General features: G+C 37.0%; 2 protein-coding genes across 4 annotated transcripts in view; one reads left to right on the top strand and one right to left on the bottom strand.

Annotated features, from left to right (window-relative positions):
- Positions 1–567: 567 nt before the first annotated feature.
- Positions 568–6,230, bottom strand: LOC131879538 (uncharacterized). Of its 3 annotated transcripts, XM_059225891.1 has the most exons (12): positions 6,104–6,230; positions 5,512–5,575; positions 5,355–5,441; positions 5,140–5,285; positions 4,541–4,641; positions 4,208–4,262; positions 4,023–4,146; positions 3,752–3,850; positions 2,941–3,107; positions 1,603–1,713; positions 1,455–1,544; positions 568–720 (listed from the first exon to the last, which is right to left on the bottom strand). In XM_059225891.1, the coding sequence occupies exons 7-12, from the start codon at positions 4,133–4,135 to the stop codon at positions 677–679; spliced, it is 624 nt and encodes a 207-aa protein (XP_059081874.1). In that variant the 5' UTR covers positions 4,136–4,146; positions 4,208–4,262; positions 4,541–4,641; positions 5,140–5,285; positions 5,355–5,441; positions 5,512–5,575; positions 6,104–6,230; the 3' UTR covers positions 568–676. The 3 variants fall into 3 exon arrangements, with proteins under 3 accessions (XP_059081874.1, XP_059081875.1, XP_059081876.1); XM_059225892.1 differs by lacking the exon at positions 6,104–6,230 and having other exon boundaries at positions 5,512–5,725; XM_059225893.1 differs by lacking the exons at positions 5,355–5,441; positions 5,512–5,575; positions 6,104–6,230 and having other exon boundaries at positions 5,140–5,324.
- A 4,299-nt stretch (positions 6,231–10,529) lies between these two features.
- Positions 10,530–15,226, top strand: part of LOC131879536 (uncharacterized) — an 8,955-nt gene continuing 4,258 nt past the window's right edge. The window contains exons 1-8 of the mRNA XM_059225889.1: positions 10,530–10,620; positions 10,723–10,840; positions 10,904–10,925; positions 11,374–11,430; positions 11,492–11,562; positions 11,646–11,761; positions 11,819–12,023; positions 15,026–15,123. Of these exons, the coding sequence (XP_059081872.1) occupies positions 10,729–10,840; positions 10,904–10,925; positions 11,374–11,430; positions 11,492–11,562; positions 11,646–11,761; positions 11,819–12,023; positions 15,026–15,123 (681 nt within the window). The 5' untranslated portion in view covers positions 10,530–10,620; positions 10,723–10,728. The remainder of the gene's footprint in view (positions 10,621–10,722; positions 10,841–10,903; positions 10,926–11,373; positions 11,431–11,491; positions 11,563–11,645; positions 11,762–11,818; positions 12,024–15,025; positions 15,124–15,226) is intronic.

The raw sequence follows: 15,226 nt of genomic DNA, 5'->3' as shown, positions 1-15,226 counted from the left end.
TCACACCAAAACCACCCTCCCTCCCTTCATCTTTCACCGGACCACGGACTCTGTCCTTCTCAGTCCTGTAGCTCAGCGCAGGTTTTTACCGGATAAGTTTCTTTTCCTGCACCCTCTGCCATTCTTAACAATTTTCGACACATACCTAACTAAATCTCCTTATTTTATGATGTTGTTCAGAAGAATTATACCGTCGTCCTCCTTCCACATCTCGCTATATGATTATTGAATACTGAGTATTTTAGTGAGAATAAGTATAAATAGGGGTTTCTTCATAAAGTAGAAAGTGTCGGTTACCTTGAAGTATGAATTTTATCGAGAAATGGAAAGTGTTTAACCGACAGGACCTTCAACGCAACACTAATGTCGAAACCACGCAACCATTCTTACCACCACCACAACCGCTAGAAGAACGATGAAATCGGTTGGAGGTTCAGTCTTGATTAAGCTAGGATGTCAATAGACATCTAATATTAGCATTTTTGAGGAGGCTTGAAGATCGCATTAGGTAGTTTTGACCATCACAGATCTTAACGAAGGCCGAGACGAAAACAACTCAATAACGATACACTGGTTTTTATTATGTTGTTTGTCCATTCTGAATCCATAAAGAAATACAAGATTTAGGGTTCATCCACGAGATATTTGAGGCATAGGCTGCCTCTTTAAACCCAGTTTAAGCGCCTCCGCAAGGAATTTGAATGTATTCCAAACAAACACCTGAAGATGAATGGAACTTGCTATGAATACTTAACATGTATACTTTATGAAAACATCTCATAATGGCCATGATTTTCGTCTTCTAAACGCTGATGAAATGTCTGCTAAAGATGTTGCTTCATAAATGCTTCTTCACTAATGGCTAAATGATAACCCTCCGACCGATAGTGAAAGGAAAACAGTTTGACGAGAACCGAATTTGTCATCAAAAGTTTTGAATATAAACCGCCTCTTGGAAGCATCTTATCCCATACAAAAAGTGAGTGCCACCTACTCAAAGGAACAATATTTAAGGTCTATTTAAATTTTGATTTAAAAAGGTTGCAGTGTTTTATTGATCTTCAGGGACCATCAATGATCATCAAGAAGATATTAGGGTCGAATGGATTATGGAAATATGGGAATAGTGAAAAGAGACCAGATTTTGACATGGGGAAGGCTTTTGTGTGGAAAGTTGGATCTTGGTATGGGAATCATATTTGTTTTTTTTTAATTCGGTGACGCTATGGCACTGTCGCATGTCGCTTGGAAGATCGTTCCACATCTTAGCAGAGTGAACACTAAAGAAATGTTTTCGCAAGTCCAATCTCGCCAATCATGCTAAACTTGTCTACTCTTTTCATTCAGTTCGTTTGACAAGCAACTTCTTTTGAGCCTTCTTTTTCAAATCTTCAAATGAAATAATGGTGTCTAATGAAGAATAGGCTAATTAGGGTAAGATTAGCTAATCTTACCCCTGCTCGTGCCTGTGTTTGCTGTAGCTGGGTCCTCATTATCTGATCCATCGTCGGTAAAAATACGAACATCAAAGGGAGCAGTACAATCTATCAAAAACAAAGTTTTAATGATTGGACCTCAATTATCTGCCTCTCATTTTATTACCACAGACTGGTCCATGAACTGTACTAGCGGAATTGGCGTTGAACTTGCTTCCGCAATATCTGCTATGTAGGTTTCCACCTGCATTTGGGGTGGAGCAACTTCCTCCGGATGCTGAAAATAAAAGAGTGTGTAAGAAAACGTTAAGGGAAAAATAGCACCCAATATTTTGCCAATATCAAGAGTAATAATAGATATTTACCCGGATCGATACATCTGCCGAAAAGTCTATGAATGGAACAACTCTTGGCTGTATTTATCTTTACATTGACAAGAACTGATCCACCAATGCATTTGAAGTGGCATATCTGGCTTGCCCGTGAATAATGGTTGATTTCACATTGGCTAAATTTGCAATAGCGGGACAATAAAACTTAATGCAACAAACAAGAATATAAACAATGAGTCCAAAAGTATTGTTATGAAAAATAATATTTTATCATTAGTTACCTTTTGAGGTATTTTGTCAAAAAACTACTAAACCTATATACTTGTTTAGCAAATCATTGTGAAATTTGCTCTATTCCGTCACAGCATATCACCAGTGAAGAACAGAAATTGTACCTTGGCTTTTGCTTAGGAAGCCAATTGCAAATTTTCTTTTTTCTATCTAATTTATCTGAATGCTTTTCCCATGTTTAAAATTGCTTTTCTGTCCATTGTGCTTATGACCTTTGCACGTTGTCGAGTTCGTTTGATAAGGTGAATACGAAATACATTTTTGAAACTCTTTCTGCTGTCAAAGAACGTTCCTGTATTTAATTTACAAATTTGAAGTGCTTCAATAGAAAGTTATTGTAATGATAGAGTGCCCGTTGTTTATTGTACTTACGGATTACAACTTGGTCTGAAGCTTTTTAGCATTTGAAATATATTTGATTTGTGTTTAGCTTTTTGATTTTATGAAGAACTAAATATTTTGGAAACCTTGTATAAGACATATATTTGATCGAATTATTGAATCAGAGTTGTCAATTTAGCAGTGGATTCTGGAAGCATCGGTTGAGCCCCCATTTTACGAGTATTTTCTTTCAACATTTAGGGAGGAAATCTGGCTGTAAGGCAATATCGGCTTTCTGGCCATCAAAAATCTTTAAATTTAAAGAATTTGAATACTAATTGAACTACCTTACTGATTGCGTTTGCATAAGTTTTCGAGTGCTTTATTGTGTTTTTTTTTTTTCACCGGCATCTCTAACCGCTACAAGGAAAGTAATCTCCAGTACTATTAAAATGAAAGGTCCTGAAAATATCGTCTTTATGTTTACGTATACTATTGATTGCATACAATAAACAATAATCAATTAAGCTGTTTGTACCATGATTAGGACTTATTCTGACCTGCAATGACAATGTGATCCCTGTTACAATCACTATCAACATAAGCCACATCAGCCGTGTTTGGTACTCCTAAAGGATCCAATGTAAATCCCGTATCCAATGAATCAGGGCAAACCTGATACTGAACACAGCAAAAGCCTGTTCGTTGACGAATACAAATAGAATACCTGAAAGATTTCAAAAGCATTGATTTGTGATTATTTTTGACATGACTATTTCAACAACCTCAAACATAATTTTTGATGATCAAAGAAGAGAGGAAGGAACAATCTATTAAAGGTTGAAATTCCAAGCGACCAAATGTTACAAAAAATATATGGATGTTCCCTGCAATATTTAGATTGGTTCAGCCTCAAAACTGATGAAGACCACCAAAAATATATGGATGTTCCCTGCAATATTTAGATTGGTTCAGCCTCAAAACTGATGAAGACCACCAAAAAAGATGTCAAATCAATATCTCTCATTTCATCCTCGGGGACAATTCGGAGCGGCCTTGTCCAAGGTTTTCAGAGCTCATAAAGTCGGAATAATGGAACCGCTACAGAAGACCCAATCGTAATATCGCAGAATTAGTCAATCCAAGAAAGACTTTTAGTCTTTTTCAGACACGTAGTCATTTAGCAGGTCATGAAAACACAGGCATCTGACTTACTGACAAGTTAAACTGTCAAATTCATGAGTTCGACTGCTTTCTTTGATGAAAGAGATATGTAAATTTAATTTTGTGTTGATTATAGGATAGAATATTGAAGTCCGCATCAGTTTACGCTCTTGCCATTCTTGTAGATTCGAAGACTTCAGCACTTACTCTTGAGATCCTAAATGCGTCTCGTCCATGGGTGAAAAGTTGAAAGTCGTCAAGCGGCCGCTCAATTCCGTGTGATACTGCAGGCATCCAGCAGGGGGACTGAAATCGAAATTTGCCATTGAATCATCTGAGAGCGACTTTCAGATCAATTGTTTCTCTACAAAGTAGCAATTTTTAATTGCGAAATAAACTGATTTTCTTTGCCGAAGGCTACAAGAAAATTAACATTTCACAACTTTAATTGAATGCTGTAAAGGAATCTAATATTTACGCTTCAGTTGCGCCGCATTTGATTTGGGTGGCTTGAATTTCCCAAACTCGTATGGTTGATGCTCCACTGAAGGCAAAGGTTAACTTGGCTTCATCTGAGCATTCTTTGCCCATGTTAATGTAAACTGAAAAACGAAATAATCACAATTGAACTTCATATAATTTCGTCGAATTCGAGTTTCTTACTATGCTGTCCTGAGTTCTGGCCGCATATCACGGGCACACTGGAGCCGGCGGTTCCCTATACAAAAGCACATAATCACTTTAAATTGGAAATGCCCAATGAAGATTTTTGAAAATCCAACGCAGGATGAATGCATAATGAAAGTGTTTTCAAATGTCTTTTGACGCTAGCGTAAAAGCCCAGGTCTTCTAGGCAACGTCTTTGAATGTTGAATGAACACACCCGAGGAATTTTAGCCACCCTGACTTTCCAAAAGGCTTTATTTTATTTTTTTGCCGAAAGCAAAGTGACTTCATCAAATTCATTCATTCATTCAGAATCTCAATGAAACTTACTGTCGCGGTAAAGGTGTCGGTGCAAGTACCACCGCCCGATTCTGTGTCGGGTAAACCCTCAATATTGAAACTAATGAAGTCCAGCCTGAGAAAGCACACATCTGAAAAGACCAAGAACAACATATAGTGGATAAAAGTAATGATAATAATAATAATAATAATGACATGACATGAATACTAATGACAGCAAGTTGTGTACATTTTAGGATTCGTTTGCTTTGAGTAAGTGTTTGATAAATATTAGCGGTGTGTTCTGTTCCTTATGGGATAAAAATCATCATAAGTTAATGAACTTAACCGTATAGTGGAAGACAAGTAAAGATTGCGGATTTAAAACATGACAATTTGTTTTAGAGTTTCCCAAAATTTCTAAAATTGCAAAAGGGTGCAACTCCAGAGTCTTTCTTGAGACGAAATTTCAATATATTAAAGAATGCTACTTTACATATACTTGCTTTGTCTTCAAGATATGAAAATATGAAGGAGAAGACCAAAACTCAATGTAAATCAAGGACTTCCAAAAACTAACATTTGATTGAAAAGACGATTCTTATTTACATTGCATTCGTGCAAATAACAACGGGCAATGTTGGGCTTACCACAAGAGCATTTTTACACAGTGTAGCTTATGGATGTTGTTTCGACATCAACCAAAGCATTGGGAAAATTCGGGTTTTTGATATACGAATTATTTTGCGCAATAGTTCCTCCATTTTGCAGGGAAAATATGCAACACACACCGAACCTAAAATGAGTTTTGAAGAAGGAAGTAGTCATCACGTGCTAGATATGACGGTAATAGTATTAAGATTACCCTGAAGCACAAGTTCCAGATGCTGCTCCACCTTTGTTTGAACATTCACTTTCAGTAAAACAAGTTCCATCTCTGGTTCGATCGCCGCTAAAATAGAATAAGAGAGCCGTTGTTGAAGTTTTACAATTACAATTTTAAAAAAGGGGACTGGTCTTACCTGGAAATACTACTTGAACTAATGCATGGATCGTTGTCAAATTGGACAACATTAAATAACGAGACTGAAAGCAAACAACTCATTTTTTAAATCGGTTTAACAAAAAAAGAAGCACAATTTCGTGATTTTTAAAGACTTTTCCAATTTTTCTTTTGATCTGTAAAGCTTGCCTAAAACTGATAATTTAGACTTTCACCAAGTTAATGTTCAATGATATGCATGAAATGCCAATTGAAATCTTTCTTTACTAAATATTTGTAATGAAAACTTGAAGTAGCAATACAGCAATGTATTTGGAACAATTAGAATCTTAAGGAGACGCATTAAATTTGAAAAACCAATGTTACAACTCTAATCAAGTTAGAATAAAGCCCTTAACGAAATATGGATCAATTTAAAAGTTATCTTTGATTCCCCTGGAAATCAGACACTCCGATTGTAACGATGAATAGAATTTGTAACATTGTTGGTCGTCAAAACCTAGAATAACCCCTTTTTTCTTCAATTCAAACCTTCCGTTGATGCAAACCATGTTTCTATCGACCTCAAAATCAAAACAGGATTAAAGAAATGATTGAGCAAGTAAACTTACAACGACCTTGTCGTTTGGATTCTTCAATAGAACGTGAAGTTCCCAAAAGACACAAAAGTCCAAGCAGTTGGAAACTTTTCATGTTCATGGCTACCAATGGGTTTAACGACTGACAATATAGAGTTGGGGTTGGTTACAGGTATGTTCGTACTTTCAATCCACCCTCACAACACTACCCATCAAACACACAAAGACATTTAACCCCAAGCCTCAAAGGATCATCAATCTTGAAGCAAAATTGATGGCCATATTGTTTGGCTGGAAAATGAGCTTTTCGCATGAATCAATCCACTGATTGAAATAAATCAAAAGTTAGCCTTAAAACTAATCATGGCGGAATTGAAAAGTCATTATTCTCGACATATTTCGCGGATTCAAGTGCAGTGCACACTCTGTTGTAAAAAATTGACTGACGCACAACCGTAAATTACTCTCAGTGATTTCTTATCATTTTGTGGCATTCCTTTTGCTTGGCCTCACTTGAAATGTGATTGTTATGTCAAAAGGCAATCTCACAAACCAATCAATGAAAACGCAATGACTTTGGATTCGTGCACGATGGAGGGAGAGAAATTTTTTAACTCCAATCTCAACAAACATGTTAACCCCAATCCCTTGTGTGCAAGCACGCTTGGAGCATTAAATTCAAATATGGAAGTAAGGCATTTTCTTGGCAGTAACATGGCAAGCTTTAGACCCTTTGGGAAAGATCGGCTCTTTTAGAAAAATGAAATTCTTGTCTTGAGCAGGGCTGATAAGGATCCTTTTTTAAAGGGCCGAATCGGTTGAAATGGGGCGGAGACAAAAAAATAATAAGTGCAGGACTTCGCTCTTATTGAGTGTCAAACTTTGACTTGTTATTGAGGACGTGCATTCCTAAATGTTCCTTAAATGCAAATATTGTTCATAAAGTTATAGCTAAAGCACTATGCTTAACAGCAGCCTTCCCAAATACAAAGAAGACTTGGATAACTTCCTTCAAACCATTCCAGACCAACCCTTGATACCTGGATATCATCGATCGGTAAACTCAAACTCGATTTTTGATCAGATTTATCTGCCAGTGATGGTGTAATTATGTTTTTGTGCCTTGTATCAATTCAAGACATCTGTCTATGTGCAGGATTTTTTATCATTATTTTCACTTTAACTTTCAATTCTAATGTGATTCCATGTAGGGAATAGTTTGCAAAGTTTGTGGCATTATATGTTATTGATAACCTTTGATTATTATTCCATCTCGTCATTCATAACGTTAATAGATATGAAATTTTAACATTTTGTTAAAACTGAATGAGTTTTTGTTTTGAAATCAATTAAGTGGGTGAAGAAAATTAAATTCGGATCGGATTCAGCAAAAAAATCGAATTACAATGGGATTCAGCAAAATAATCGAATTACAATGGGATTCAGCAAAAATTTCTTGGATTTAGATTCAGATTGAATCTACTCTTGGACTTGGCAAGCCCGAGGTGCGAACCTGTGAACCCCAAAGCATCATGAGTAAGGCTGTTTTAATGTTGCAGGTATAATTGAAAAAATAAGCAATTAAGATTTCAACAAGGAGAGCAAAAAAAGCAAACAGTATGCAAAAAATGTTTAAACTTTAGTCCAAGTTACTCCTGTTAGAAGAGCTTGAAAGAAAATAATAAAGCAACAAAATGCCCTGGTATGCTAAAATTCAAGCGCAAATCAAAAAAGGTGTGCAAAAACGTTTTCTACAAGCACTCTACTCTCCGGAATGGTTATGGCAGGCTTATTTCTTACTTAAACTGCAAAATGCAGCTGCAGCCAAAGCCAAAAAGATTAAAGTGTGCTAGGTTATTAAAAAACTAACACTGTATTTGCATTGAGCTAAAGCAGCTTGTGTCATGGCAAAACTTTTGTGTTTAAGTCGTGCTTTACCTGCGTTTTGCTAACAAGTAAGTAAACAATTGGAAAAAAAAACAATCTCTCTTTTGCTAAATACTGTGCCCATGCGCTAAAAAATGTGAAATTTTTGGAGCAGTATTTTTTTTGAGAGCTGAAAACCGTGAACTTGGATGGTTGTCCAAAAAAGTTAATTAAAACAAAAACCAAATAACCTGATTCGGAAAAAGTAATAAGTTTTCCTCATGTCTAAATTTTCAAGAAATAGGGGCAAAATGGGTGATAAAAACTTGATTTTTGAGCCAAAACGGTGAAAAATGCAAAATATTGTCCAAATAAGGCAAATGGATTAGAGAAAATGAAAAATAATGGTTTGTTTAATTTTCTGGGCAGCCCTGACCATTAGCAGTTGGCATATACTCACTCAACCTCGGCCCTAATGAACGTCTTCTTGCTCACTGTCAATATGTTGAAGGTCACCAAACTGCTATGCCCTGAGTAGAGGGCGTCGATAAGGCTGACAAGGAAAATTTACAGGAACAAGGGTACTCTAAGATCTTTCAAATATGAGTTTTCAAAAGTTTAAAGGGCTTTCAAAAAAGAACATCAGTTCAATACTTTACCAACTGATAAATGATCAACAACGTCAGAACAATTGCTGCACTCAATTAGTTCCATAATTGTTTAAAACGCGAAACCAAATGTCAGATTGTACATATGCGTTTGTCTTAGGACATCTAAGTAGAGAAATGCTTTTTCAACCACGTATTGAATATCATTTCTAGGCCTAGAACTTCTATATGATTGTCCCATCAAGCAGAACTCTAGAAAGGTTGACAATCACTAATTGTTTTTTGACGCTCTGCCAATGGCAAGGTCGCGTGGGTTTAGACTACCCTGAAAGTTATGACCTTATGATCAGCCCGCGAAAACCCCAAGCTCGTTTGAGCTAAAAGAAGCTAGATTGCCAATTTAAAAAGCTGGGACATTAAACAGCCTGTTTAAATGTTAAAACTTTTGAAAAGGTGGCTAATTTGGAAATCGTGTAGCTAAAACTTCCCAAATCTAACGATCTTCCCTAAATCTGGTTGCCCTGGAGAAAAGGTCAACAAATGCATTTGAATTTATCAATGCCCATGTGAAGCTTTCCATCAATAAGAAGTTCTAATGAACTTGGAGAGTAGGATTCAATAAATGAGAAAATGAGGATAACACCAGGCTGAGTTTTTTTTTCTAAAATCTGTCTGCACCCTAAAACCCGAAATACCGAAAAATTGTTGTTGCACATTTCGGATTTCCCGCCTTTTTTAACGGGCTCCAGAACTTCCTCGGGTGCAAAATGAGTAAATGCCATACCAAAGGTTAGGATTTCGAATTAGAAAAAGGATTTCTACGAAGAGAGACTGACATGTGAACATTTATATATGTATGGTCTTGCTCTCCGAGCCATTCCCCTTACAAGACAAATAAAATACATGTTTCCTTATAAAAGTACATTTCAGTGCCCAAGCATGGAATGCTCAGAAAGAGCCCAGAATATATGCGCTTTCAAGTTGAGGATCTATGAAAGTTGAGGGGTTTAATGTACCCAATAGAGGACGACATAGCTCCGCAAGAGGCAGGGTTCGAATCTTGCCTTTGGAAGTCACCCTTGTTGGGGAGAAGACGTGGTGCAGCGGTTTTCTTAAATTCTCTTCCCCAACCTTTCTCATGGAGACTTTTAGACGTTGAACACGCCCACAGATGGAGAACTAAACTGAGACGGACATGGCCCTGCCCATTTCAAAATGTATAGGGACGTTGTTGATGGCTGGCTCCGAAGGCTGGCCGAGACTTAACCCCCCGACCACCAGCACTCAATTACATTTTTACTTACTTATGATCCATTTTCGGTAATTTTTCGAAAAATCAGTAAAAGGTCCTTTTCCGCTTCCGTTTTTCGTTTCTGCATTTTTCGAAAAAGACTTAAAGCCTATCCCACGTCATGTAGCTCCGCGCTTTGTTGGGACATCTTCCTAACTCACCCTTGTGTTTATCCTCAAAACATGATCTTGATCGGATATTTGAATTGCCCCAATCATCCAAGGAAGTGTTGACCTGAGATGAACATTCTTGATATTTTTTTGGTATTCTAAGAATATAAAATATAAAATAAAAATACCAATATGGCAAACAAATTGGCAAATAACCTTTAATGCAGAAAAAAGAGTTGGTACCACGGTCAAAAGTTAATGAAAAGGCAAACGAAAATAAAATAGAAATAAATAAACAAAAACACAATCTTGAAAATTTCATCGTCTAAAACAAACTTTGGAATATGGTACGCAAAGAAAGAATAATTTGTCTTTCAATAAGAGGCTTTTCTAATAATTTGCTCTACACACAATTCAGTCTGCTCTCTCTGAGTTTGTACTTTAATTGTCCAATCTGTCTTGGATGCCCCTTCCTCATTCACCCTTACCTCTCAATTGGAATTCCAAAGGGTGATCAATCGTTTTGAAGCTACCTGTCAAAAACAGGCATGCGGCCATACCACCAACCATGGGTGTTTCAAAGGGTGATCACTTATCTTGATCAAAAGGCATGACGTCTACTGAACCAAGAGTTTCCTCAGTCTTCTTTCGCACCTTGAGAGAGTTACATTGCAGGTAACGATGGGTAGAAGCCATCTTCGACTAACTGAACGCATCCACGTTCACAGAGCTGGTTTTTGTAAAGTGTGAAAGCTTACATACTCCTCATTATTTCAGGCCACCATGAGGAGCTTATTCATGTCAGGTCTGGCAGGTTTTCTAGTTTTAGGTTTATTTTTCAAGATTTGCTTGACCGAGAACATGGAAAGCGAGGAAAACAGGAAAGGAAAACTCCGTGAGTATCGCATTGCATATTTAAGCTGTTTTTGAAACTCATACATGGTAAACTTTGTTTCAGTTAGCATATTCAACATAATCCAGTAAGTACGAATTAGAATGACTTTGGTAACGAAGAATTCCTTCTCAAAAGATTATTGATCAAGTGTTACTATATTTTCTTTGTCGAATTGATAGCCGGGCATTTGTTTTCCAACCATTTATTTGGCAACATTGATTATCCACTAAACTTAAATCCCCCCTAAAATGAAAGGTTCAAGCTGGACTTCAAATTCAAATCTTTTTTTACTTGTAATGTGATGGAAACCTACGCTACTTGATCGAAATGATTCATGTTGGCATCGGGGATTACATCGTAACCTTTTAATTTGCCCTTATAAAGTTGGAAATCGCTTATCATTTCCCTGAACTCATTATTCATGTTTTTTCAACACCATTCAGAGCCTTGCAAAAGTATTTTTTTGAATTTCCTTGAACATTGATTAATGAAACCTGTTTTCAAGGGACAAATTTTTAATCGTCTTTTTTTAGGTTTGAAAATGGTCCCTGTGCCGGGAGCGAGAGTAAAAACGGGACATGTTATACCAAGTACGTGTTGATCTTCTTGTATTTTCACATTGTATCGCTCATTTAACAAGTTACTTTGAAGGGAAGAGTGTAAAACCAGATCGGGAACTGCTTCCGGAACATGTGCCTCTGGTTATGGCGTGTGTTGTATTTGTAAGTAGTGTTGTTGTGATTAATTAGTGCCCCCTCCTCTTCATACCCTTCACATTTCATAATTCAATTGATTAACATTCTAGTTTCCAAAACGTGCGGTCAACAATCAAGCGAGAACTGTACCTACTTTGAATCCGGAAGGAACCTTGCCGGATCATGTGAACTCAAAGTCTGTAAAGCAGATTCGAACATTTGTCAAGTGAGTGCTTCCACTTCCAATCTTTTAAGACTCTCTAAAATATGGAGCAAACTTTAGCTGCGATTGGATTTTGATTCCTTTGTGATCTCTGGACCATCCACGTCTGCCACCTCATACGCTAAAACTGTGGCTGGAAGTGTCTCTGCCGGTGCCACCAACGAAATTGCCACCAAGACGCAATGCTTGACCGATCTCTTCAGCGTCACCAGTCCAGGAAATCCTGCCCCACCTTCAATCTGTGGAAGCAACAGTGGAGAACACAGTAAGCCCAAAAAACAAGAGACTAAATAAAATTAAGAAACAAGCTCTGTTCATCTAATCTTTGCAATTGGTAGGCCACTTATTCAGTACAGTAAGCAGAAAGGTCTCTGCATGTGATTTATGTAATACGAGTACACTGATGATTTTGTTGCAAGTGAACATTTTGTTTGCAATAAAGAATTTCACTAGCAAAATCGTGAGGGGAGGAATAAAAGGGGCGGCGTAATGTCGGGTTAGCAGGGTTACCATTCTGTTGCGGTGGGTTATATACACCAATTTTGTATCATCAGCATGAGAAGAGATATTATCATTACTACTACCAAGCTTCTGAAGCGGAGCAATGAAGATAACGAAAAGGAGAGGGCTCAAAATGGAGCCCTGAGGGACACCAGACTTGACATCATGTATGTCACTAAGGGATTCCTCAACCTTAACTAATTGTTGCCTACCACAATTGAAACTTCTTAGCCAATTGAGAACCTTGCCTTGGATCCCAATCTCATGGAGCCTGTTGACGAAAAGGCCATGATCTACCTTGTCAAGGGCCTTGGCAAAGTCGAGATATACTACATCGACTGGTTCATGGCTCTCTAGTCCCTCAATAACCGGCTCTATATGCTCAATCAGTTGGGTAACCGTGCTAAAATGTGCTCGGAACCCGTGCTGGCTAGGGAGAAAGGACTTCATGGATATCAAGAAATTCAACAAGTTTGAACTTCATGATCTTCTCAAACATTGAGAAAAATCGGCCTATAGTTACTGGGGAGTGACTTATCTCCCCCTTTGAAAATTGGAACAACATAAGCTACCTTCAGAGAAGAGGGAAACTTGCCCTGGTCCAAGATGCAACGCATCAAGTACGAAGAAACAGGAGCAAGAACCTGAGATGTCACCCCATCAGGGCCAGGGGAGCTCGAGAGTCTCAAGTCCCTGATGGCCTGTAAAGCATCCTGATCTGTGATTACAAGATCATCTAAATGCTCAACTTGACAAGCCTTGCCAATCCCAACAAACTCATCAATAGAGCAATGGACTGTTGCTCCTAAACTCAGTGGAGTTGAAAACACACTAGAGAACTGATCTCCAAGTATGTTGGCCATAGTCCCTACATTGTCAATTGTCTACGAATTTGGCAAGCGTGTCTACTTACCACCATAATACAATGGTTGTCCACTTGGAATGCTCCAGCTGCCACGTGGGTGACGTCACTAGATATAATACGCCGGGGGTCAACCTGTGAGGATCGACTGTGAAATGAGGGGATTTGGAATGTATATTTAGCAATATATCTCGGAATAAAACTCAATGACACTGATAAAAAAAGCATCTAAAATGTGGACAAATGTCAAAAGATGCAAAATGATTGTGAACTTTCACAAACAGTTTCATGAAGCCATGGCATTACTGATGTAATGGATATAATATTATTTACATTCAAATCAATTTGACTTGTTTTATGACAAAGAGTTTGTTTTTTAAATTCATCTAAAGACGTTTTTCTCCAACTTGTAATAAGTCAATGTAATATTCTATTGACCTCCTTCATGGGTTATATATCAACCAACTCGCATAACTTACAAACTTTTTAAAGACCATGCATTCATAAATACTTAATTTTATTTAGGTATTTAATTTAAGACTCTNGGTTATATATCAACCAACTCGCATAACTTACAAACTTTTTAAAGACCATGCATTCATAAATACTTAATTTTATTTAGGTATTTAATTTAAGACTCTCACTTATATTTGTATTGATCGAGCTCGTTGTATAAACACAATGCCGCTAATAAATTCATCTAAATGTACTTCTTCTAAACTGTGATCAATCAATATTATATGCTAATAACCTCCAAAATAGATTATGAATCAACCAGCTATCATTCCTTACAAAATACTTTTAGAAACTATGAAATTGAAACAAATGTAACAATCATCATTACAAATCTTTACACACAAAAGCAGTGATTTTTGTAATTTAAAACATGCTGTCAACAAAAAAACTAATGTATTTTTCTTGTTTGTTATAAATTGAAATAGATACTAATAATGTGGATAGGATATAACAAGATGTCTCAAATTGTATTCATTTGAAATTTCATGGGAAAAATGTGCTTACCACATACCGTAAATTACCAAATCAAAGAGTAATGGCGTTTTTCCACCCTTTCATTTTAGGCGGTCTCGAATTAGTTCTTGAAAATTACAATGATTACTCCCTCCTAAAAGCTTGAAACTAAAGATGTGAACAAGATATATCAAATACCTTGAATATTGTTTATTGATACAAACTTTTCTTTGTACCAAATAAGATAGTAATCAAGTTTTTGAACTTTGATAAATATTATCTTTTTAGCAAAAAGCAAACTTGAACTTTCAATTTAACATTGAACATTATTGAAAGACTTCTGATGCACTTTTTCCATGCTCTTGTATTTAATTTGAGCAATGTTTCGAAAAACGTCTTATTAGGTATAGCATTCAAAACTTAACTAATACTCATGTAGTTGAAACAATCTAAGATTACATCTTCCTTCTTTCTCAAATTCGGTTAAATATGCATGGAATGTCTTCCACCTACCAGACACTGACAAGGTCAGTTGTAGCACAGAACCTTTTAACGAACCCCTTAAACGTGGAACCTTTTGCATCAATAACTTTAAAAAAAGGAGAAATATTGAGTACGGTTACCTCAAGGGTGAAAGGTAAAATTGTACTCTTACCCACCATTGGGTCAAACACGCCCAATTTGGGTTCTTATCTGAACAAACCCTCTTTCTCTCTGTGCTCTTCCCATCTTTTATCCGCTATGACGTAACCCTCCTCCTCACCCTCTCGGCTTGTTTACTTTCTGAGGTGCCTATTCCTGTATTTTAGAACCTTGCCATAATACGAGATTATTGGTGCCTCCTATCGTTCTCCAGGGATTAGTGTTCACTATCATGCGGCGACAGCTCTAGCTAATGGTGTTTCACTATGCTTTTCTAATAAACTTGATTGCAGTGTATGTGGATACTTCCGATGCCTGCAATACATTGACGTTCCAATTGGGAAGTACTGGCATTGGTACCACTATAGCCAATCGCCAATGGTCCATAAAGGTAGGTGACAACAATTGTTCCATTTTGTTTGGCCTGGTTGAGGATGATAAGTAGACCTAGAAGAAAAAAAGCTGCCTGTTTTTGCCGATTTTTCTTAAGTGGA

Source organism: Tigriopus californicus, chromosome 4 (assembly GCF_007210705.1).
Source record: "Tigriopus californicus strain San Diego chromosome 4, Tcal_SD_v2.1, whole genome shotgun sequence".
NCBI lineage: Eukaryota > Metazoa > Arthropoda > Copepoda > Harpacticoida > Harpacticidae > Tigriopus > Tigriopus californicus.
This window is presented reverse-complemented; position numbering and strand designations above follow the sequence as displayed.